We start from the raw sequence: 26,241 nt of genomic DNA on the forward strand, positions 1-26,241 counted from the left end.
TGAAAACAAGAATTTCTGTGTGTGAATGAATGGCGAAAAAAGAACTTCACGATAAAGCTACTCACTTGCTAATGCAGGCCGGATGATTTTTGCACTTGAACTGATCCGCGCCACAAGTAACGTTGCAGTTTTCCTCATCGCTATGATCAGCACAGTTGAACTCGTTGTCACAACGTCGGATTCCACGAATGCAATGTCCATCGCGACAACGGAACTCCGACTCGGAACAGTTGCGCAGTTCACAGTTCAGCTCGTCCGAGTTATCGCCGCAATCGTTTTCGAAATCACAGCGCCATCTTCCCGGTATACACTTGGAGTTGTTACACCGGAAGTTAGTCGGTTCGCAGGTGATCGCTTCCGGTTTCTTGCAGTTCTCCTTCTCGTCTTCCCCATTCGCACAGTCATTCTCATCGTCGCACAGCCATGACTGTGGAATGCAGCGACCCTCACTACATCGAAACTCGTGCTCGGGGCACGTAGTGGCCGGACCACAAACCTGCTCATCCGAACCATCGTGACAGTCCGGTACGTTATCGCACACCCAGGTACGATCGATGCACTTGCCACCGTTTGCACACCGGAACTGGGTGGAGGTACAATTTTTTGGCTCGCAGTCCTGCTCATCCTCCCCGTTCGGGCAGTTAACTTCTTCGTCGCAGCGTCGGGCACCCTCGATGCAGAACGCGCTCGTATTCTTTGCCGGCGAGGCACCACACTTAAAGTGTGAACTGAAGCACTCGAACTGATCGCAATCTCGCTCGTCCGTTAGATCGCCGCACTGATCGATACCATCACAGATTTGGCTCGGATTAATGCAATGTTTGTTGAGGCACTGAAATTGGCCCGCCTCGCAGTTGAACGTGGGACAGTCTTCCGGCTCATCACTTCCGTCCCCACAGTCGTCCTGCTTGTCGCAGCGCCAATAGAAAGGAATGCACTTGAACGTGTCCCGGCACTGGAAGTGTGCGGCCGAGCAATTCGCCACACAACTCTTTCCGTCCGCTGCCAGGTTGAAGTTGTCCGGACAAAGACACCGGTAGCCGGCTGGTTCTGGCGAAAGAACGCACAGTGTTTGACAGCCGGCCGTTTCGCATGGATTATCGGCGGGTTGCTTCTGTCGGTAGGGATGATAGATTCGAATGTCCATCGGACGGTGTATGGTATTGATGAGCGTACCGCAACCATCGCCCCGAAACTTGTGACAGTATTCGATCGATTTCGAATCCAAATCCGACCAGTAGATGCGATCCTCCCACACGGCAATTGCAAAAACGTGATGCAAGTTGAGTGCCGGCTGTCGATTTCGGGTTAACAGTATTCGCACATTTTTCCCATCCAGATCACAGACGGCGATGTAATCTTCCCGAGCGTCACCCCAAAATAGCTGGTTCGTTTCAAAGCTAATCGTAAGCGCATTTGGCCAACCGAGCTGATCTTTGATTAGGAACGTTTGATTGCTTCCATCCATACCGGCCCGGCCAATGTGCGGTTCGTCTCCCCAATCGGTCCAGTACATGTTGCGCCGGTAAGGATCGAGCGCAATGGCGCGAGGTTTCTGTAAGTCCTTGTTAATCAGGACTCGGCGATATCTTCCGTCGAGCTTCGACACTTCGATCGTATCGAGACCTTTATCGCACCAGTACAAATTTCGGCCGACCCAATCAACTGCTAGACCTTCGGGATTTTTCAAATTCGTTCGATGTACCACCTCAATGGTACGATTGTCCTCTCCGGCTTCGCCTTTGTCACACATTCGCTTGACGGTGGTGACCGTCCGTGTAACATCCGACCAGTAGTAGCATTTTTCCTGCCAGTCAAAGTCCAGCGTTATGGCGTTTGTTAGATTGTGGGCCAGGATTGTCATTCCGCCGCTCAAATCCACCTCTCGCAGATAGTACCGGTTGGAGAAGATGAGCTTTGGTGCGATGATTTGATCTCCATCCGCACGGCAAGTATCGTTATCACGCAGTACGAATCCTTCCAGACACGAACAGTGATAGGAACCGTGCGTATTGACACAGGTCTGGGAGCATGGTCTCGGTTGCTGTTCCGTACATTCGTCCACATCCACACACAGATGCTTGTCGTTCACATTCACCCGGAATCCTTTCCGACACACGCACTCATAGCCCACAGGCAGATCTTCACAATCGTGTGCGCAAAGATCCGGAATCATCTTACACTCGTTGACCTGGCACGACTTCTCGTCGCTCCAATCACCACAGTCATTGGCACCGTCGCAAAGCATGCTGCTGACTATGCAGGCTCCACTTTCGCACCGGAACAGATCGGGTCCGGCACAGATCAGCGTCGTATTACGGCATAATCGTATATCTTCGTCCGATCCATCCGCACAATCGTTGTTCACGTTGCAGGTGAGATTGCGCGCGATACACTTACCATTGTTGCAGCGGAAGTGGTCCTCATCAGCACACCGCAGGTCAATGGATCCTTCCTCCTCATCGAACCCATCGTCGTCTTCCTTGCAGTACAGTGGCTCGTCTGAACCGTCCACACAGTCCTGCTCGCCATCGCACACGGCCAGCAGACTGATGCACTCACCATTCGTACACGTAAACGAAGTCTTATCACACACGTGCAGCATCATATCGTCGCAACCCATCTCGTCGTCCTGCGTAGCACCACAATCGACGTCACCGTCACACACCCACTTCTGTGGTATGCAACGATTCGTCGTTGGACACTGGAATTCCGTTTCGGGACAGTCCCGTCTCGAACAGTGCTCACCCTCATCCGAACCATCGGCACAGTCCGGATGGCCATCACACTGCCAGCTGTTTGAGATACACTCGGAAGTGTTTGTGCATTTGAATTGGTTTGGTTTGCAGTGTTTCACGCAAGCCACCTCGTCCGAACTTAAGCCTCCGCCATTTGAGTCCGTACAATCGTCCTCATCGTCACAGCGCCACGATTGCGGTATACAGCGCCCGTTTGCGCACAGGAACTTATCCTCCGGGCAGGTTGGGATGGCCGTCGGACAATCCAGTTCGTCTGAATTGTCCCAACAATCGTTCTCGCCGTCACAGCGCCACGTCGGCATGTAGCAAGCGGTCGTATTGGCACATTTAATAAATCCAGTCATGCAGCTTCGCATCACCGGACATCCGATCTCGTCCGATACGTCCTTGCAGTCGGGCTCATAATCACAGCGCATTGATTTGACGATGCATTGCCCGTTTGTGCATCGGAAGTGTGTTGCACTGTTGCAGCTACATCCAATTTCGTCGCTTCCATCGCCACAGTTTTGTATGTGATTGCATTGTTGATTCTGTGGAATGCAACGCGCATTGTTGCATCGGAAAAATCCAGCCGGGCATGGTCTGTGAGCGCAGAAGGTTGGTAACTCATCGGAGCCATCCAGGCATTGCTTGATAGAATCACAGGTCAGATGGAACGGAATACAGTTACCGTTGGTGCAGCTAAACTCGGACGAGGAACAATTGCTGACCGACTTCGGTATGCAGCGCTGGCCATCGGAAGCAAGCACACCTTGCGTACAATGACATTCCACCTTTCCAGACGCATCGGTCAGACACGTGTCTTCACAGAATCCGTTCATAATCTGGCACGGATCAGCGGCACATTCCTTGTCAGTCCTTTGCACAGCTACAATTCCCATCGGTTGTGCAATATCCCGGCGCAACAGCACGATGTCACTGCCGGAGTATTTGTTGGCACGAACGACCGCGTGCACGGTTAGATCCGTCCAGAATAGTAGATCACCGAACACGGCCAGCGCAAACGGATGCTTAGGGGTTGAGTGTGCCAACACAACGCGGTGCTTTCCATCGTAATCCGTCCGCTCAATTTTGTCCAGGAATGCATCGGCCCAGTACAGTTTGCGCGCTTGGTAGTCGAGCGTCAGCGCATTCGGCATTTGGATGTCACTGGTGATGATGCTTTCCAACCCATATCCCGAAGGATACGCACGCTGTATGGAGGCGGCCTGTTGATTCCAGTTTGTCCAGTACACCATCGCGAGACACGGCTCTACGGCGATTCCGCGAGGTTTGTCCGTAGCGCGGAGCTTAATTACGTCCTGTACAAGCGCCGCATTTGCCACCGGATCGGAGAGAGAAGCATTGCTCAGATCGAGCGATCGGATTGCGGCCTCATTTTTCGATGTCCAAAACAGTACACGCGTAAGCACATTGAATGCAAGTCCTTCTACGGTTAATTGCTTTGTGACGATACGTCTATGGTTGGTGCCATTAAAGTGCACACAGTTGATTGTGCTATGTTCAACGTCTGAGTAGAAAATAAGCTGCTGGTCGTAATCGTAGCTGAGCGCTATCGAGTTTTTCAGAAAAGTAGCATTCTTAATTTCCGGAATGGGACCATTAATGTTGCTCTCATCCGTCATGTGTATGCTTTCGATCGCCGATTGGCGCGAGAAGAGTAAAAAGTTATCGTACGGCTCACAGGTCTTCAGATCCACTAGTGATATTTTACCATGCGAACAGGCACATATGGGATGCGTACCATTAAATAGGCAAAGTTCTTGGCAGCCTCCGTTCGATACACCGCAGGCATTCGTTTTGCTTTGCTTGTGGCTCGAGAAAATTTTTATATCCTTCAGCGAAGATACTTCCAACGCTTCCACCACACTTCTGTAGTTGAAAACGTTGCTCAGCCCTGCTTCATAGATGTTACCACGCGAATCTGCCCAGTAAATGGAGTCCGCAAAGATATCCAACGATTTTGGATTGTGCGATGTTCCGTTCAACAACAGCCGCTTCAAGTTACCGTCGTAGTCCACCTTCCAGATTGTGTCGGAGCTTGTTTCACACCAATAAACTACCTGATTTTCAAGATCCAGAGCAAGGTCACTGATGCCAGTGGTGCGATTGACCAGGATAAAGTTCCCAGATCCATCCAATCCCATCCGACCAATAGTTCCGCGCGTGACATAAAATAGGTAGCCTTGAATTGGATCGATCGCCAGCAACTGTGGCGATTCCACGTCCGAAGCGACCACGTACCGAAGACTTCCGTTCAATCGTGCCACCTCAATCAAGTTTCGTTTCTGGTCCGTCCAGTAGATGTTCTGGGCCACCCAATCGATTGCGATGCCGCCTAACCAATCGAGTGTGCTGCCATCTACGACCTGCTCAAAGTTGCTTATAATCACTTCCCGTGCACTGCCGTCACGCTTAATGCGTGTGATTGATCCACGATCAGTGTCGGCAATGTAGACATAATCATTTGCGACATGGAAATCGATGCTTGTAGCTAACGAAATTTGCTGCAACGGCCCAAGGCTATCCTGATTGCCTCGTGATTGCGAATCGCTCGTCCCTACCTGGGTTGGGGACAATGCAATACCTCTGAGTTGATGACCAATCGAATACACCAAAATGTCGTCCAATCCGATACAGCGTGATGCGTTACGTGGATCGCTTTTATATCCAATCGCACAGCGACACACGTGGCTTTGGGCTGATACGGGGATACAGAGATGTTCACAGCCCGTGGCCGAGGTTCCGTCCGTTCGCTTCTGGCAAGAGTTGGTGCCACTTTGTGCCCCGGGATGGTACATTCGGATCGCATTAAGACCGCTCGTATTATTCCTCACGGAGATGGGATTTTGGCATAGGTTTTTATTGCATCGCATTATGCGGCCATCATGATTGTCATCGTAGTAGATCGAATCGCGATAGATGGTGATCGTGCTGATAGGGTGACTGTCTTGGTGAGATGAAAGCACTTGAATGATCTGAAACGGGAAGAGAAAAGGAAGCATTTTTCCAATCATCACAATTGTCTTTGAATAAGAGATTTCGTGTTTCACATATAAACACATACTTTGCCACTACCAATATCATAGTAGTAGATTTCGCGAGCTCGAGCAGAAATGTAGTACAAACGGTTTGTTTCAAAATCGAGTGCCAAACTGTCGACGGGATAGAACGTTGAATTACTGATCAACTGCCGCTCGGAACCGTCCATACGACTAGAATACAGCTCATACAATTTTGGCGTTTCGCTCATCGTTGCAAAGTACATCATACCTCTGTAAAGCAAACAAAACATGCGTTAGAAAATTGCGTATGAAATTTATAGCTGGCCATTACTTACCTTGTCGGATACACAACTAAACTGTTGACCAGGGTCAGATCATTAGCGATCTCCGTCACATATTCGCCGTTCAGATTGCTAACCATAATGCGGCTGTGTGTTTCGTTACCAGTTGAAAAGTAAAGTAGCTTCGAGATCCAGTCCACAGCGAATCCTAGCGAATGCGAAATGTCCGTATCGAGGATAGTCTCTATTGGTCCCGTCGCCAAGCCGGATGATTTGATTTCATTCAGCTGTATATCATTCCAGTACAGCCGCGCAGCGCTGATATCGTAATCCAGCACGGAAGGTTGTACAACTTGCGTCTGGTGACTAATAGTTGGGATCGTGTAATGTGCTGGCTGCTGAAGATCAACTCCTCGAATTTCGGTCAGTACCACAAACAGCAGAATTTCCTCATTTGGCACACACTGCATTCGGTCCTCATGTAAACGCATTACATGTGGACAAGCGCACTCATGCCGCAAACCAACGCTCAATAGGCACAGATGAGAACAACCTCCATTATTAACGCCACACGGGTTTGGCTGCGAGTTTGGTTGCCGACTGGAGTGTAGAATTTGTATTCCAAACGGTTGACTTTGCGTCTTCTGGATCACAGCCACATCCGTGCCGTTCCATTTGTTGGCTCGTATAACGGAGTACGTCCGCCAGTCTGTCCAATACACATAGTTGTCGAACACCGTTATGCTGAACGGATGTGCCAGCACACCCTGATCTTTGATTACAAGATGATGATCCTGCCCATCGTAGGTGATCGTGTGAATTGAATCGGAACGTGCATCGATCCAGTAAACACGCCGTGGAATGTAATCGAGCGCGATTCCATTCGGCCAGCCACCATCCGATCCTACGTATTTGATCACCGTACGGTTTTCCCCGGCCATTGTGCACCGCTCAAGCCTCGGCGAACCTTCTTCCCAGTCTGTCCAAAATAGGACGCCTTCCATCGGATCAAGCGCGATCGCACGTGGATTGACCATGTCACCGGCTACCAGCGTTCTCCGGAAGCTTCCATTCGTTTTAGCTACCTCGATTTGATCGAGGTTTGAATCGATCCAGTAGATGTTCATTCCAATCCAATCTACTGCAAGGCCTTCGGCCGTCGATAGTCCAGATTGTACGACTGCTTCGACGTTGCTTAACGTGTCGTTCTTTAGCGTGCCTCGATAAATCTTGTCGTCCATCACATCCGACCAGAAGATCTGGATGGAATCGTTGCGATACAGGAAATCTAATGCGATCGTGTTTCGCAACGAGGTGTAAAAACTCCTTACGCCAAGTGTGTTCAGATCGAAGCCGAGTATCTCCTGTCGATTGCTAAAAATGACGTAGGGCGAATCCGCATTATTACTGCGGCAGGTAAACTTATCGTACGTAAGCGTGTAGCCTTCAACGCAACTACATCGATAGTGCGTTCCAGTTTTTGTGCAAACTTGTGAACAGGTGCCCCATGCGTCACAAGCATGATCATGACCACAGTCGCGGCCATTTGGTTGCAGAAATAGATGAGGTGGACAAGAGCATACCAAGCCCTCCGGAGCATTATGGCACGAATGAGAACAATCGTTATACTTATCACATTTTTTCTCTTCGCACAGAAACCCTTCATCCGTGCCATCGGGACAGTCGGTACGGCCGTTACAAAGCTGCGTCACTTTTATACACTCGTTCGTTATACGACACAGTCGATCCGGATGGTGACACGTCATAGTTTCATTGAACGGCCCGAACTCCATTCGTTGGCACGCACGGTTGTAGTTTTCTTCGCACTGTTTATCAGCACCACAGATGATCTTCAGATCCTGTCTACAGAGGTCTTTTAATTCCGATTCCGAACGAACGTGGACGCTGGGATAGGTTGTCGCATTGGCACCAGCCTTAGAAAGTTTGTCACACTCGTGGAATGCATTTAAGCAGTTAAGTTTAGGATCGCACATTAGCGAACGATCGATGCATCCATGCGGGCTGCAGAAGAATTCATTTGCACCGCACTCGACGTCGCACTGCGTTTCGTCAGATCGGTCACTAAAATCGTATTGAGGGATTACAAAAAAAAAAAAATAAATAAATAAAATAAAATAAGGCTATGGATCAAAACGATTTCCCTTGCCATGAAACTTACCCACAGTTGTCGACTCCATCGCAAAGAAATTCAAATGGCACACAAGCTGCGTTTCTACATTCAAACTCTGGACATTTGTGGCAGTGCTCTGGCTCGTCCGAATTATCGTTCGGTCCGCAGTCGAGATGTCGATCGCATACCCAAGTACTCGGTATGCATCGATGGCTCACTTCACACTGGAAAAAGTGTTCGGTGCACGTTTTGTTCGGGCAATTAATGTAGTCTTCATCACTTTCGTCGATGCAGTCTACCGATCCATCACACACGTGCACTCGACTGATACATCTCTGCTCGTCACACTTGAAATTATGCTCAAGATCACAGTTTGGGTCACATGGTCCATCAGGCGTGGTTTCCTCATCGCTCCCATCCTCACAGTCACGATCGCCATCACAGGTATACTTGATCTCAATGCAGTCGATTTTATTGCGACACAAGAAATGTGTGCTATTGTTACAAGTTGCTGGCGAATGTTGCAGATTGAAGGGGACACAAGTCGCCGGCTTTCCGTCGGTTGAGAGCGTCAATATCTGACCATCTTCACACTTACAGCTGGCAGTTGCAACAGGAGTATTTAAACAAATCCCCGGACAGTCTATTTCGCACGCATTACGTCCATTTCCACCGTACTGGGTGAGATTATCGAAGATCTTCAGACCCAAGACTTGCGGTTTTTCTATCGCTATAGTTTCTAGCGCGAGTGGATCGCTTAAATTAAGCTTCTCAATATGACCCTTTACATTATCTGCAAAATAAACTAGCTGACGATGGACGGCTAGTGCGACGGGGAAACGGTTTTGTGATCGTCCATCGAAGAGCAGCACATGATTGCTTCCATCAAGGTTGACGCTTTCGATCACATTAAGGCGTCCATCGCACCAGTACAACCGCTTCTGGATGGTATCGATCGAAAGGCCCGTTGGCCACTCGATTGGACGATCTTTGCTGCTTACCAACAGTTCCGGTTGAGATCCATTCATCCATGCACGATCAATGCGTCCACCGTGAACTGACCACGATGACCAGTACATCCAACCTTGCTTTGGATCTACCACAATAGATCTGTGGGGTGAGAGTAGTGGAAAATTATTTGTTATGCTTGTAATGAAGCATAGGCTTGAAAAAAATCACATACTTGGGCGCGTAAAGATGTCGCAGAATTGTGTAACGCGATCGTTTGGGTCCTAGTTTTACCACAGAAATTTGGTTTCTGTCGGAATCTGTCCAAAAGATGTTGTTACCCAACCAATCGTAGGATATTCCATCACACGATCCAGGACTTTCCAGTATCAGTTCTCGCCCTGTACCGTCCAATTTTTGTGCTTCTATTCGAAATGAAGGAGAGTCTCTAGGGGGGGAAAAAACGGAAAATAAAGCTTACAGAAAACACCCTACAATACGTGCGGTAAGAACGGTCAGACATACTTATTGCTGTGAGAGAAGAAGATTAACTGGTCCTCCACGTGGTAGTCAAACGTGATGTGACCACCGAGATTGGTAACGGGCACAATTGCTTCCTGAGATTTGATACCAACAGCGAAGCCTCGTATCATGGCCGGGCTCGTTTTGGCGTACAGTAAAAATGTAGGTCTCTTGATGAGTACACATTGCGATTTTGTCTTTAACCGGTAGCCCGGAGAACACATGCATTGTGCAATGGCGACACCGATTTTTTTCCACACTGGTATGCATAGTTGATCGCAGCCACCGTTTTGAATGCGACAAGGATGCGCCACTTCCGGCTGCTTTTGCCTATGAAACACGTGTAGATGCACCGCATGGTATGCGTTCGGGACAACGATTCTCGCCTCACCGGTGGTACCGTTTAGCGCCACTATGCTACCATTTTGCCAGGACGCCATATAGATCGTGCGCTCAAACACATCCAGAGCATAGAGCGTTTGAAAGTTGAACATGAAGTTTGTGCTTCGCTTCGGAAACCAGCGACCACTGCCGTCGTAGTTTACACGCTGAACCGTATCTAGATGAGTGTCTACCCAGTAGACATGCTGCATTACTAAATCTAGCGCAATGTCCAGTGGGGTAATGATTTTATTATGCACGATTGAGCTCCTATTGGTGCCATCGAGCAGTGACCTTTCGATGCTGACATCACCGCTACCCCATTTAGAAAAAAACAGAAATCCTTTCGTCGGATCGAGAGCCATTCGTCGTGGCCGAAGCACTTCGGCCAGTGCCTCTACGACGATGGCACAGTGCACCATCTGGGGTGAGCAGACGAAGATAATTTCCCGCTGCTGGTCGAGATAGTACCAGTTGCCCGACACCCAGTCGAGCCGAATGTCGACAATGTCTTCGAGATTGGGAAAGAGATCCGGACGCGGCATGGTCCAGCTGTGGGAAGTGTTGTCAACACTGTAACACTCAAGCAACGATTTGCCCTTGTTACGCGCAAGACAAAACGTACGATTACGATGTACCATTTCCAGGGCGCGGATGCGTGGGAAAGACTGCTTAAGATATTCACCTTCTCCGGTGTCATTTAACGTAACAGATCCTTCCAGAACTGCGGTCCGGTTGCTGATGGAAACTTTCTGCACTTTGTTGAATGTGGTAAACAGCAGTGAAGCAGGTTCGTCCTTGGGCACTAGTGCAGAAGAGAGAGTAAACAAAACGAAGTTACGGATCGACCTGTAGAACCTACGATCTATTATGACTTACAATTAACAGCAGTGCACGTGTTACCCTGCTTCACGTATCCTGTGGTGCAGCTGCATTGATACGATCCCGGTAGATTTTTGCACAACTGATCGCAGAGGCCCTCGATCTGACACTCGTCGAAATCTTCACACACATTCCCATTCGGTTGACTGTCTTTGGCACAGAAGCATTTGGGACCTTCGGCTGTTAACCGACAGTCGTAGGAACACTTGAGCGCGTCGCAAGCGCTCGTTGGTGCGCTGGCCGTTGCTGTGTTGTTGCTGGAGCAGTTCAGCTCGTCATTACTGCAATCCCAGCTTCCATCACAAAACCGATCAATCTCCAAACACTTGCCATCACCACAGAGGGCTTGCGTTGGGAGACACTTTTTGTGCGCCCGGCACAGCTGTGGATCTTCGTCCGAGGTGTCCACCATATGGTACTTCTCCACCAAGCCGCAGTCAACGTCACCGTCGCACGTCCAATCGTTTGGGATGCATCGATTGGACACCTTACAGTGAAACATACCTTCGTTGCATGCGTGTGCTTTATCTGCGACGCGTAAAGATCAGAAACGGGTGGGTTCATGTGAAAGTTGAGCGCGAGGAAGGATGGGACAGGTAAGGTGCAAACTCACCACAACCGACTTCATCTGAGCCGTCCGAGCAGTCGGCGGAAGTATCACATCGCCAGAGGGCAGGTATGCACTTGCCATCCATCATACAGGTGAACTGTGTTTGTGAACAGGTTGCTGAAAGATGAAAACAAGAATATGGCAACTGTTAGTGTGGCTCAATTCAATTGCTATAAATGTTAACGCTGGCTTACGAACAATCAGCGACAAAAGCGCGAATATTAATTGGATATCTATCGAACTTTACCATGCAAACCAACAGTTTTTCTTGTACAAAGCGACAATGTGATCGCTCGTTACTCTCAGCCAGTGAGCAAGCGTTCCAATTTACGTGGTTCAATGAAGCATATGCATGTCTGATGGGTGTGAAGACAACAATCAATCGGATATCACGGACCGAGACAACTCTATCTGTTCTAATCTGTTCTCGATAAGCCAAACGGCCATCAATTGTGTGCTGGTCAGTAGGATCGAAACAATGCAGTAGTCGATCCTATTCAACTGAGGCTGAAACGTTGCTTAGTACTTTTGGCGTTGATTCAAAAAAGCAATCAATCAATATGGTCGCCGGGTGCCGGGTGCGCTTGCCTAGCGGAACAATTACATAAACGCTCCATTCACCGAGAATCCATTGAATGCATGCTCGTTGTGTACGCTTTTTTTTTCTCCTTGCTACTCCACACAACATTGAGCCCGCTGATGCAAAAGCATCCTTGCGTGCGGAGATGTGCATTACGTTCGACCGGTCATGCATCGCTTGGTTCTGAAGAGCATGGCCGAATTACGCCTGAGGGCTTACTAATAAAAATCACCAACGACTGATTGAATCAATCCAATTGTATATCACTGCTTTATTTGCAATTTATATTTGATTCACTTTGATTGACGTACGACCACCGCGCAACACTTGAGCCCAAAGCTTCCATTATCCATCCGTAGGTCTCTCCTTACCATCCGCGTGTGTGTCCTTTTCCACAATCCAGGACACCGCTACTACAATGTGTTTGTGTATGTGTGTCGGTCTGTTCGTTTTTTTTTTTTGCGTGTCCCAGCATTATTTTTATTCCATTTCTTTGCTACTCAACCATCCGTTAACGATCTCTGGTCATTTTCCTGCGCCACCTTCTGCTTTCCTTACCACCGGCGGTTCCCCTACAATTTATTCGGTTGTTGGAACGGAGTAAAACCCAAATTGATGACGGTCGGCTGTGTTTGAAGTACTAATTGTTTTGCATTTTTGAACTCATTTCCATCGTCCTCGTGTGACGCCTGTGTGGATCTGTTAGTTTAGCTCGAGCTTCGTTTTTTATTCGTTATTTTGTACACGTTTAATTCATTTTCGTGCGAGAGTGCCTTCATATTATCACTTTTTATTTGTACAATCTATTTTCCCATTCGCCGTGCATTGTTGGGTGGTTGCATTGTTTCACTATATTCTGCCTGGTAAAGTGTGTATGTGTGTGAGTGTGCATTAGTGGTGTCTGTTGCTGACAGTGATTTATTCTTCAGCAACGCGGTTGATGATGCGCGACCAGGCAAAGAGTAAGGCAAGAATTTGAGCAGGGTCGTCCTGTAGTACATATTTTTATCCTCCAATCCTGGTACGGCAAATGCATAACCAAATGGCGTAAACTTGCTGTAAATCAAGCACATTTGGAATGGAAATAATGAAACAAAACATGCAAACACATTCCCACAAGATGGAGAAAGAAATTCATCAAAACATAATAACAAAAAAAAGGCACACACACACACACACACACACACACACACACACACACACACACACACACACACACACACACATTTGTATGCATTCTAATGCACAAACAAATGTTCGATTGGCTCATCCGATCTAGTCGAATGTTACCCAGCAATTTAAATTGTAATTATCGAAGAACCGTTCCTCGATTGAGGCGTGAAGTGGTGGTGCTTTTCTAAATAATATTCCTCTCCAGTTATACCGTGTGCTTTGGGTTATCTGCAATTAATAGCCGACCAGCACTTGAACAGCTCTGTCGGACATGATACTGACTTCGATTGTGATATCATTGGTGCAGTCGGGCGAGACTAAGTGAACGAGATAACGGCTCGGAAGGGAACAAGTGTACGAGTTCCTTAATTTTCTTAAGATCACATCCCGTCTTAGCGTTGTCGTTTGGCTAAGTGTGTCGCTGCCTGGGACACGGGTCAATACTCTCCGGCGTTCGGATGTTTGCACAGTGGTTTGTTGTTATGCGTGTATCGAGCAATTTAGCAGTACATAATGGTCTGTCCGCTTTGTGACTAAGAGACCGCGGGGGAGTGTGTGTGTGTACAAAGCAATTAGTAAATGACCGGCAATGCTGGCTATGGTCACGTCATGCTGAACTACCGTTTACCTGCGCGTACCCTGTAGGAGCAACAGTAGAGCTATTGTTTGTACAGTAAATTACTGTCCTCCTCCGTAATGTCCCCCACCCTACCCATGATGCTGACCGATGCACCGTAAAGTAGTTTAACGCAATTTATCCTCCTGAGTCTCAACGATGATGGGCATTTCTTTTTCCTTTTTCACACGTTCTCGAGCTCGCGAGTAAAACCGACCGAGTAAACCGGGAGGATTATTTTACGGGTCAAGTATTTTCACCATCTTCTGCGAAACCGATCAAACCAAGCCGTCAAGACGAGCAAGCGCGGCCGATGAAGCGATTGTACCAGCCCATTAGAAACGAGGACTAATTTGCCTCATCATTTTGAGTCTGATCTGAATATTTAAAAGTTTCATTTGCAGGCAAGCCGGATGTCCGTAGCATATGGTTGAAACGGATCGGATATTTGCGCTCCAAGCAGCATCGAGTATTATTGGTGTTGTCTGTACGCCTTTTCAAATGCTTGATTGTATCGCACAAAACACGGACTGTCTTTAAATGGATGGAAAAATTGTATTATTCTTGCCTCTATTCTACAGACGGTTCGTTTGATTGGGGAATGTGAATTCTTAAACGCTACCGAGATGCCATCTAAATGATATTTGAGAAGAAGAGCACGACATCCAAGGCATTCAAACGGTTCGATGGTTGCATTAGGCAGTCCAAGCACGTCGCCATTAAGAACGGTTTTCAAGGAGCATGAACACAACTCCTCGAACGTGCCGCTATAAAACTGATCGCTCCTAAGCATAATCCGCCGGCTAGACCACACTCTCTAAAACGATCGAATCAATACCAAATGAAAGTTGTCGATTGACCTTTTTCATCCATGTTTTCGTTCCTTTATTTTTATTACCACAATTTGCCTCTATTCACGGTTCACGCTGGAAGCAGAATGGTGTTGACCTCTTTGATTTGAACTGTTGAGCCGCCGTCTTCCGTTGGGAAACCAATCAAATGCTTGTCCGTTGCAGTGATTGCATTAACATGTGCGATCTTTTGTGCCGCAAAGGGAACAACAATCAGTTTACGAAAATGCATGTTCCGTTTGCTCAAATTGAATGTACGACCGGGACGGGGGGAGTTAAAGGAAATTTGAAACCTTGCTTAAAATATACAATGGCGCAACAGCCATTGCAGACAATGCTTCGTTCGGTTCATTTTTTTTGTTGGATTATTACAGGAACAGACATACAAAGAAACGCCCTCTTGGCTGGTATAGGAAAATCTGCGCCCTTTACTGTAAGGTTTCTTCCGAGAAAAGAATTCCCGGTTCGTCCCTAACCACATTACTGCAACCACAATTGTTTAAACAAGAGCACACACATGTTGACCCCATTTAGGAGATTTAGAAGTTCGTTTGACGTTCCCTTTTTTCCTGCATCGACTTGTAATAGATAAACTTTACTTTAAAGGGATTGGCGCACGCTTGTAAGAGAAGTACAACGTCCCGAAAATTTAGTTCAATGTACAAACACACCCAAACTTACACCGCTGCAATTAACGTGTTCGAATTAACCATCGTCATAAAATAAAAACCCTTTGGGGTCATACAAACTGGTGAGCAAATTTGCATCCAATTACTTTGCACAAAGTAGACCAGCTGACCAGGGTGGAGGGGTTTTTTTTTGGTACCCACACATTCAAGGATGGAGTAGTTTGTACTTAAATTTCAGAGCAGAGTTTTTTGGAACACGAAATCATTATAATCACCATCGTTCATTTTGCGAGAGCTTGGCATGGCGTTGGCAATGAAAAGCAAAAAAAAAAAAAAAATGCGTCCCAAATATGCTGACTCAAACAAGATTGGTCCCATTGTTTCCACGGGAGTGCTTGTACACTTGCGGGTTTGTATAAAATTTAAAATTCTCTTACCACGCGACGGACTCTTGCTTTGCCCGCCGGGTGACAGACAACGACTTTTAATATTGCTTCAAATTAAAATTTAATGTTCTCGTTTCACTGAGAGGTTGTAAATGTTGGACACCGTTATGGGATGGGTCGATGGGATTTTCGGCTTTTGGCTCATCTGTCTGTCACACACGCGCTACGCACTACTTTGCTTCTGGCAAGATCCTTTGCACTACCTGTACACGCACAAAAGGGGATAGGAAATAATTTTTATCTCGTCCCTTTTTGGGGCGCCAAATGGTTTGGCAGAGGATTTTGCAAAGGTAGCAGCAAATCCCTGGGCCATTTACACCGTACCGGGATTATATGATGATTGCAACATCACCATCGGAAGGCAAAAAAGGGACACCCGTCTACATTATCCCCAGCAGTGTGTGTGTGTGTGTGCGAATCAGGATTGTTGTAAACGGCGAGGAACTTTAGTGCGGGATGCTTTCCGGAAGTGATTCTTTTGTGACCAGGAAATCGTATACGAATCGACCGGGTAAGAGCATTACATTACTGGCGTTGGAATTACATGCACTTAGACTGTTACCCGGAGCGAACGAATGATCGCACTCGAAACGTTTATCACTCAACCACATTCGTCACCGGCTGGCATAGATAATATACAGAAAAAAGTTTTACTCATCATTTATTATTCAACGGATCGATTAAATCAAATCGAAACCAATACACAACACGACCGCATACCTAGCAGTAGCATCAATTTCATTTATGTTTGCCACAGCTAAAGCCTCCCCATTCTCCAAAAGGGACTGCAGCGCAAGCAGTGATAGATAAGCGTTTTAGTCAACGAGGTGTAAAACTTGCCACACAACTCATCCGATGTCTGACTAGGAACGGCGTCGTGATAGTTCGAAATGTAGGCTTCGAGTCTAGGGCCAGCTGAGGGAGCAGCCTTGGACGAAAGCAATCCATTATTAATTGAAGCATTGGCCAGTGTCCAACATGGTTACGCTTGGCCAGCGAAGGGCCGTGATGGAGGACGGGTCTTTTGATACTAGTTTCACACAATGAAGCGGCTATCCGCATATCGGTTGTTGAAGGGTCTGATTTTTTTAATGGTGTTTCACATATTCTGCATCGGGTTATTTATTCAGCGCTCATGCACGCAATGTGATAGTTCGCTGCAGATGGGATTTAGCCGGAAACGAGAAGAGAATTAAATATTTTATCAACAATAGACAAAAAGCAGCATCCGATCCCGATTCCGATGTTCAGTTGCTCTGCACAAACGGCCTATGATTGTTCGAATAAGGGAAAAGACAAAAAATAAAAGCTCAAACAAAATGTAATCTATATTTGCGTGGAAATAAAATAATTCAATTTGAAAAATAATTAATTACAAATCCTGCCAGCCAGGAGGTAATCGATATTGCTTGCATAGCCAGTTAGGCGTAGTAGCGTGTTGATTTTCTCTCTCTCTCTCTCTCTCTCTCTCTCTCTCTCTCTCTCTCTCTATAATTCATTTCACATGCCGATACCGATGCGTGCACGCGTTTACTAAATCACATGTCCCATATGGCCCAAAGCGGATAACAATTTATTTCCATTTCGCGACCGATACATTCCGCCCTCTGAACGCAATAATTCAAGACCTGTAGCTTAAAATCGCTTAAATATGTATATCAGGCAAACGTTGCAACGCGGCGACTAGTCCACCAACATGGCTATCATTAATAAATGAGTGCTGCCGAGACTGGAGCGAAAACAAAAACTAATCAAACCAATATACAGTACAGCTAGCCTGTACCGAACCCCAGTTTGCATAAATTAGTGCTGTCGCTATTAACGGTAAATCGCAAACGCTGTTTGAATAATGTGCGAGCATTCGTTCATCATCTTCACTCCCGGCACCACCGCGGCGGACACGGTACAGCATCCTACACGGCCGTCAAGTTCATAATCACGACCGATAATGAATGCCGGTTCTAGTTTTGCTGTTTGCATATGTTTGTTACGGTTCTGTTTGCTCAGGTTAATGTAGCCACCGTCCACTAGACGTGAGGCATTAAGTAAACAGTTGCTAAAGATAGGCACCGCTGCAGTTGCACTTTGCATATGCACATGTGTGTGTGTGTGTGTTTGTGCCTATATTTGCGGATAATTTACTAGCCCATGTTATTGATCGTATTGATCATGCCAGACAATTCTCCTTCTGCTGGGTATGGTTTCTTCTATCATGGCGACGAAAAACTGGACAAAGTGCGCTGGAACGTGTATCATAATTTGCGGGGCTCATCTGCGAAATTTAAGGTGGTTCGAATCCTCGTGTTGCTCCAGCCGCGCACGACCACGCTTCGGATGATTAATTGGTAATCAATAGTCATTAAATTACCGAGCCTATCATTATTGCAAACTAAAAGCGGTTGCGGTCAGCCGGCCGAACACGCCAGAACACGTTGGAGACGAAGTGTGCAAACCGTCCATCGCTTTTGATGTACTCCAGGCAAGCGCAACTAATATCAATTTCAGCGGACAGTAAAGTGCACGAGATCGTGCGGGTATTTCCGGCATTCAGGCACAAGGTGACGAAATTGTTACTGAAATGGAACTGACGCGCAATTCCAGTAGTTCGTTGCAGGAAGCAACAGGTTTCAGGTTGCATCAAAGGCATTGTACTATTCGTGCACGTGTTGGAGGGAAGATAAACAGGGTTTCCGGTCGACAAAAAAAGCAAAACATGTGACAATTTATGATCCAAAATATGCATTTCATATCAACAACATTTGACAGGAAAATTCTGTCCAGGGCAGGCAACAACCAAACAAAAACAGAGTTAAAAAACAGATTATGAATGTGCTTGTCGTTTCCAAGTGTACAGCATAAAGCCACGTAGTGTGTACTTTTACCCAAGCGCGAGCAAATTCCATTATTTACATGACAAAACAAACGATCGGCCGCAAAAGCCACTCCACATGAAGCGTTGGCCAACCGAAAATGAGCCACAATTTTCACTGTGCACTAATGGGCGAGTGTGGCAAAGTAAAATACACACACCAAATAACGTCGGCGAAACCCCGCCGGTCGAACGTTTTTCTGTGGACATCTTCCGCTCATTACCATTTACGTATAATTATACAAAATGGCACTCTCTCCTTAGTGGTTGGGATTCCCTAAAGGGAAGTATAGGGGAAGCAGTAGTGAAAACGGAGCACAAAATAGTGCTTCGCTTCGGGTGGTACATTCGGTCAGCATTGGTGAGTGGCAGAACAAACCCACAAAAAAAAAACCAACAACAGCTAAAAGGAACGGGAAACACTGACGAGGCGTAAGGATGAGTTGTTTTTTGTTTAGCTAGCACGTTTACTTTTTGCTTTTTTTGTTTTAATAAAAGTTTTTGATCCCTGCCGTGGAGCTCCCTTTTGTTTTATGGCCAGAAGCGAAACGTTTAGGAAAATCAAACAGAACAAAAAGAAGGACAAATTCATGGTTCTGCACCGAAAAGTGCGGTATCTAATTACGGCAATGCCACCATGTCAACAGTACGCCGTTCGGATCCGAACACAATGCCGTCTAGCCGTGACACGGCGGTTGACCGTAACAAAGCAAACCTTAAGCGTAGGTAATACTAAGCACACGAAAAAAAGTGAAAAAGGATTTTTCTTTTGTGGTACTTTCGCGAAAAGTTTCATACACATCCCATCCGTGTTGAGGTGCATCTAGCCGGAGAGGAAGCTGAAGGATTGGGTGAATAATTAAAATCTGTTAGCCAAATTCAAATGATCTCTTCAACCTTTAAAGTACTTTTGATGGGCGCTACGGGCGGTTTGTTTTCTGCGTGGCTACTACCTTTGGCAAAGGCCAACAAAGCTTTACCGTGTCTTTTTGAGAAGCAAAAGTTTTTATCTGCGACCAGCTTTTCCTTTCCATGAGTTGAAGGAGATTTCCTGCACCGCTCCCCCTTACCCGCTGCCTGCAGGATGGGTTTGAGGTTTTTCCAGTTGATTGTGTCTTCCTGGGGACAGCAAATTTTATTTCATCCTTTTCACGTAAAGCTTTTTACGACGGCCGCACGAAAGGCATGACAGCTATAGTTTTTGTTCGCACAAAGTGCACACCCAGTGAAGGACAAGATCAGGAAACGAACGTACGAAACAACAACTACAGGGACATTCTCTAGGCACGGCATTCGGCATTCGGAAGTGGCGAGTAGGGTACGTCTTTTTTTTTTCGCACAGCTGGATAATTAAATGGACATGTCTGGTGCTTTGTGCAACTGACCATCGCCGCCCCAGCTTTTTCTATTCAGTCGCAGCCACAGTAGCAGTGCCCAGAGTTCATTGGAAAGAACGAACCCGCTCGAAGCAGTCGGGCGTAACACATTATGGGCTCGGGTTATGCGGAAGAACCGAAGAAAAGTGACAAAGTAATTAAAAGAAGGTAAAAGTTGATCAATTTCTTCTGCTTCGCTGCTCCCGGACCGGTCGCCACAGCCTGATGAAATGCTCATTAGCCACCGGACCCAATGTGATTGATTACGTTTGATGATGGGCGTGGGGTTCGTGGATCGTGTCCGTGCCTGTGCCCGGTCCCATCCTGTATAATCTGTCTTTGTGCCAAACAGCACTCCACTTTACCCTTTTCTTTTTACAGTGCTGAGTTATTTTTGTTTTCTATTCCGGCACGTTTTAGTACAGCAATCGAGGCAAAATGAGGGTTTTGGGAAACGAAAAAAGGTTTTGTTTAACGCAGCGTAAAATAAAGTTGTGCCTTTTCTTACTAATTTAAACATCAATAGTCTTATCGCGTCAAAAATACGATTAAAAAGAGAAACTGTCAAACCGGGAAAATGCTTCACACAACAGTCGATCGATCGATGGAGACGCCCAGTCATTCTCGTGCGCTGCGTAGCATGAGCATCCACAAGCAACAATACGCTTAATCGAGCTAAAATCAGGTTTCATGTGATAAGATATTCTATCCACAGGTACATGCTGCATCTCATCTTGTATTACACAGCAGCGCGTGTTTAGCTGCAGTGCATTGATGTGAGTGGAATTAATTACAGAAGTAGTATTTTGCACAAGCACCAAAAACACACCTGACACAACACGCTTTACGTGGCGGAGTTCATGAGAGTTCTAGCTGGAAACTGGCAGCCGAAACGTAACATGGCAGTGTGTACGGTAGTTCGCGTGTTCCATGCTTCAAGAACCTTTCAACATAAATTGTATCCTGACGAATCGACGATGCTACGTACGGAGCGAGCAAACTCCACACCGTCCGTTATCCATCATACGATACAAACATATGATATGCGCAATACTGTAGGACTTCCGAGTTCACACTCAAATGGGAAACCAATGCCCGATGTTTCGTCTAGATTATCCCTTTCTGCAGTGTGTTCAAGAATTCACTCAGTTGAAGTAAATCCAAAAAATATTTTTTTTGTAATCCGAAATGTTTTGGAGCATTTCAAAGCTTGTTAGCATTTCATGGAACTGTGTATTGCGATGGCGGTTGTTGCAATTTTGGCTTATTACAAACTTTGTTACAAAATTTAAACAGATCAGCTTCAAACATTTTATTTCCTGAAGTAACGAATTGATCAATTACACACCACACAATAAAGTAAAACAAAAGAAACGTTAAGCTTAATCCAGCTCACTCCCGTACTCAAAATCGCTACAAGCTAGATGTAATTCTTCTTCTAGAATCTCGTCTTCTCGTTTCGGGTTTTTTTTTTTGCAATCGCTGACAAAGCAACAATTTTATGACGAGTAGGATTACGATGGACTTTCCCGATGGCTTTCCATTTCTTCATGCCCAGTGCACGCGAATGCCAAAACCGGAACCAAATAGCAGCCAGTTGAGCTTATAAGCGAAATCGAAAGCTGCTTACTAGCAAATCGCTATCGTCCGCCAGGGCGCCCGATGTTTGTGTGTCTTTCCGACATCGCTTAACAGTCGCCACTTCATCAAAGGAACGTTTTGCCAACACATGTAGCACCGTAGTACAGCTTGTCCAACGTTTGCGCGAGCGCGTGCTCCTTGCAAACTCCACATGGATCTCTGAGGGATGCGAACTCTCCGGTCAGATTACAACGGACTAATAACGATTATGGTTGTACGGCTTGAAATCGACCGCAACGACCAAACTGCAAGGGACTGCTTCTCCTCGCCATCGAAAGCTGGAAAGCGCCAGAGAGTCGATACGACCGCTCGGTTTCTTTTTCGTCCCAACAGTGACGTCCTGCGTAGGAATGTTTTTGGTAGGGCGAAAAAAAAACCCACGACTGGGTGCTGATGATGACTAACGTGCGTAATTTTCGTTCACTTCACTTTATCGCATAGTCGTTCTCCATTTCGATTTTTTTTTATCGCAAAGACCTGCGATCCTTGAGTTGCTTTTTTTGTAGGACCTGAGGATTGTGGGTGGGCGGTGTGTGGGGGTGGTACTTCAGGTTTAAGGAATTCCCAGAATCGATTAAGATAGCGGCAAAGTATGGCGGCGAGAGAAAAAAAACACACACACACAGGAGAGAAGGTTTGTCCTATCATTATCTTGATGGCAAGCTCACGGAACATCCCCTTCTTGGTTGGAGAAAAACGTAGTGATTTGAATGAATCGCAGTGTGAAACAGTCTTCTGCCGCTTTCCTTTACAAGGATCGAGTTATACCGCGTCCGGGAACCTTGCCATAAACGGACGAATGGCGTAAAGTGAAGCGTCCGCAACGAGTTTGTTAGGATACAAGGTATCGCGCATTAATCGTGCCCTCGTGCAGCACGTCCATACTTCCGGCTGGATCTAAGTGTGAGGAAGATGCATGGGGAAGGAGTATTCATTGACAGACGAGGAACATAATTTTCCCCGGTACTTGTTGTAAATGAATGTTTAATGAACGACATCCGTTTCGTTGTCAGGCAGCTGGTGCTGGCTTTTTGAGTGGAATTTATTCGCCGAACAGGATGGGACGGTTTACTTTTGACTGGGCGTACGAACCATTTGTCTTGAAGTTCTTCAGTACACAAGACAATGAAAACCGAAAGAAACATCTTGCCGAACAATGATCAAAAACATTTTAAAATTCAACCACGGCCACAGCCACAGGACCGACGGAAGTGGAGTGGAAAACTACTCCATACAAAGCGAACACGGAGATTGGAGATTTATTGTCATCGATTACGGGACAGAAATGAAATGTGCTGATTTATCGCACGGTACGTTCCGAGATTCTTTGACGATCGTGCCATGCCTAAAATGAAAACTTTTGCACCATTAAAACACTTTCCCATCTTTCTACGGCAGCATGATAAATGACTCTAATTAGTCACACAATCAGCCAAAACTGTCGTCGTTCGGTGCGTGGGGCGCAGGTGACAAAATAAGTATTGACTTTTTAAATTCTTAATGTTTAGATCATTCAGTGCAACAGCAGGACTTTCTGTCTGTGTTCTGTCTTTCGGTGGCGAGTGTTGGCGAGAAATTTCCATTTCAATTCTATCGCGAGCGTTCCACGAAGTTGGCACCGTTTGCGAGATGAGATAATGGTGAAATATATTCGCCAAACAAACGAAGTTGGCGAAAAGTTTACAAGCGACTACGAAAAACTGCTTTCCATACAGCCGTCGGTATGGTTTTGCTTGGCCACATTATCATAAACAAATTTCAAGCTAGTTTTGATTAATTAAAACTTGCACTAACGAGCGTTAAGCTACCGAACGAGCACAATAAGTGAACGTGTTCTATGAGGAGCGTGTTACTAATGGCGTTGCGGGGCTGATGGGGGGCTCCAAGAAACCATTGTACTGGGGAACCTGGCAGCAGGAAGAAGTGAGCTGGGAACTGGCTCCACAAAACTGACCGCGCTCAAACACCCTCAGAGGAAACCAGTTTTTGTGCGTGCAATTCGCGTTGTTTCTTGTTTTTGCGCTTTATTTGCTTGGCTCCCTAAGGATATTAATTTCGCGCTTCAACGAACAAAATGAGGAAATGCTTGGTGGTTGGAATTCCACCATTCAAGACATTTTATGATGCGAATTGTTCGTAAATTATGTTTCATTCATCCGGCCACTCTATCTTCCAGGCAGTGGAGATGTTTAATGTTTCTTCTTGTTGTTCAACAGAACAGCATAAAAATAGACGAAGATAGCAAAACAAAGCAGCGGCAAAAAGTCTTCTAATTGCACTAAGAAGAAGAAAAAATCATTTGAAGCGTAGCAACACATCTCCATCACATTTCCACGCGCCCAAAGGATGCAAGGCCAACAACATCCTACTAGGGTGTATGGACACTGCACTTCATGATTTCATTTTCCGATTGCTCCGCTCCGTAAACTCTTTTCGACAGAGCAGCATTCCGTGACACTGCGAACAGCGTGGGGAAGGCCAGGGGGCAATGAATTTTAAACGATACTCAGGTTTCTCGGTGTAAACATCCCGCGATTCGAAAATAGCAACAGAGAGGTTAAACAGACTCAGTAAAAGTTTTCCATCTATTTATATCGTCCTGTAGCAGCTTTTGTTTTTAATATGGGTGACGTCAAGAGTATGACTAATAGAAGTAGGAAAAGGAAAGGAAGGAATTTCGTATTCCACTGTAAAACGTAAAGAAATATCGAAGGAGATTTCCACCATGTATTTCACTGTGGCAGCGGCGTTTTTTCTCTGCGCACAACTCGGAGTGGATTCTGAAATCCACCAACCTCGAACAAGCTTATTCGTGTGCTGAAGAAATTCATTTTGACTTGCCGTAAACTTTGGAACGATTGTCTGTGACGTTTTAATTTGATTAGAAAACTTTCGCGTTCTCCGTACGAATTGGCTACCCTTGAAGTTGCCATCCTTGAAGTAGATTGAGACTCGTTTTTAGGATTTTTTTTGTGTCACAAAGCAAATAGGATATTCTTCCGATGAACACGGGCTTCCAAGGTGTCGACGGATGAACTTGGCGACTTTGTAGCCAACGTTGCGTAATTACTGCAAAAGTGTTTCAACAAGATCATGTAATCGGGTCGTTTTTCCTACAGACGTTCGAGGAAATTCAATTCAACAAAGGGTCTGCTATAATAAGTACGCTAATAACGTTATAGCTGTTGGCGGGAGTTTTTCCTGGTACCAATTATGGAGATTAAACGTCTAAAATTGATTACACACTCTTTTTCTCATCATTGGCAAGCAAAACGTCACAGGTGAAAGATAGTCTTGCCGATCGTCGACAATCAAACATACAATTCTAGTTTGTCCTGCTTAGGAGCGGCGTAATCGACACACACACATGTTCATTTATGCTTATCATACAGATCCGTTCGTTTGTTTGATATCTCTCGCAATATCGCGACACATGGACAGATGCACTGCTCAACTCCATCTATTCAACCTTTTGATAACCGGTCTAAAACGAGCGGTACGCAGATTTTGATCTCCGGCAGACATAGCAGTCATACCAGACAGTATAAACACACGTACACGAAGCATAAAGGCTCGCCGGTGTCGGAGTGAATGAAGAATCGAGATAAAAAATAATACGTTCCAGTCGTCAATAAATGTCATGTGCAGCAGCAGCAACCAACGGCAACAGCGCAGAAACCCTTTGGCATCGCGCGTTCCCGGAATTCCTCTGGAAGGTATTCACTGTCGTGGGGTTAGACACGGTTGCGGAAAAAAGGAGCGGAATATATTTTTACACATCAATACCAGTGAAGAGACAGCAGCTGGTGCAAAAGGGTGAGGGAAGGCAAACAAACAAACCGTTTGAAAACAAAATAAACGAACGGAATGAACGGAAAGCCCGTTTCGTTCCGTTCCGTTTTCGCTGTGTTGCTTTGAGCGAAAAAAAAATCGTTCAATAGGTATTTTCCCTAGGGTGCAGATTTGTTTCTTTTCTGTTTGCCCGATGCTTCACGCATTCCAGTGAATGGTTTTGTAGGTCTTCTCCAGGTGTAGTTGCTATCGAAGTTTCCCTTACCGATGATCGTCTGAATCCCGCCGAACACAGGATACCATATTCTCACACACTCAACGAGCGTAAAGAGTACGATTTATTGTCTGTGATGTTTTCGCGTGGATGCTTGAAGAAACTGGATTAGAAAGATAACTTAATAAGAGCGCGCAGTGCGTAAGAAAATTTGTGTTGAAAAATAACACTGGTTGCAGGAATTCGACATACTGCCACAATTAGAAGGATTCCACGTTTCAGCAAAATGAACACGTTATTTACGAAGCAAATCTTGCGAAAGAAACAGAGCCACGGCAAACCAGAAGGCACCCATACGGGGAGTTTCTTAAAAATTGTCCATACGCTTCTATTTCCACCAAGTTTACTAATGTTTAGAAGCTTCCAGCTCAGAAAGACAAATAAAAGAAAGGAGCATCGGTTTCGGTGCTCACTTCAATCCGGCACGTTTTGCCGAGTTTTCCGTTTCATGCACGAACGTTTGTGGAATAAAATT

General features: G+C 46.1%; 2 protein-coding genes across 2 annotated transcripts in view; one reads left to right on the forward strand and one right to left on the reverse strand.

Moving 5' to 3' along the window:
• Positions 1-26,241, reverse strand: part of LOC126567714 (low-density lipoprotein receptor-related protein 1) — a 74,756-nt gene that overhangs the window by 3,488 nt on the left and 45,027 nt on the right. The window contains exons 2-9 of the mRNA XM_050223973.1: positions 11,523-11,636; positions 10,907-11,437; positions 9,650-10,832; positions 9,360-9,572; positions 8,225-9,286; positions 6,100-8,127; positions 5,827-6,034; positions 66-5,737 (exon numbers count right to left, since the gene is read on the reverse strand). Of these exons, the coding sequence (XP_050079930.1) occupies positions 66-5,737; positions 5,827-6,034; positions 6,100-8,127; positions 8,225-9,286; positions 9,360-9,572; positions 9,650-10,832; positions 10,907-11,437; positions 11,523-11,636 (11,011 nt within the window). The remainder of the gene's footprint in view (positions 1-65; positions 5,738-5,826; positions 6,035-6,099; positions 8,128-8,224; positions 9,287-9,359; positions 9,573-9,649; positions 10,833-10,906; positions 11,438-11,522; positions 11,637-26,241) is intronic.
• Positions 6,194-26,241, forward strand: part of LOC126568304 (protein Rae1) — a 68,566-nt gene continuing 48,518 nt past the window's right edge. Inside the window, exon 1 of the mRNA XM_050224760.1 lies at positions 6,194-6,203. The gene's annotated coding sequence lies outside the window, so the exon portion shown is untranslated. The remainder of the gene's footprint in view (positions 6,204-26,241) is intronic.

Source organism: Anopheles maculipalpis, chromosome 2RL (assembly GCF_943734695.1).
Source record: "Anopheles maculipalpis chromosome 2RL, idAnoMacuDA_375_x, whole genome shotgun sequence".
Lineage (NCBI taxonomy): Eukaryota > Metazoa > Arthropoda > Insecta > Diptera > Culicidae > Anopheles > Anopheles maculipalpis.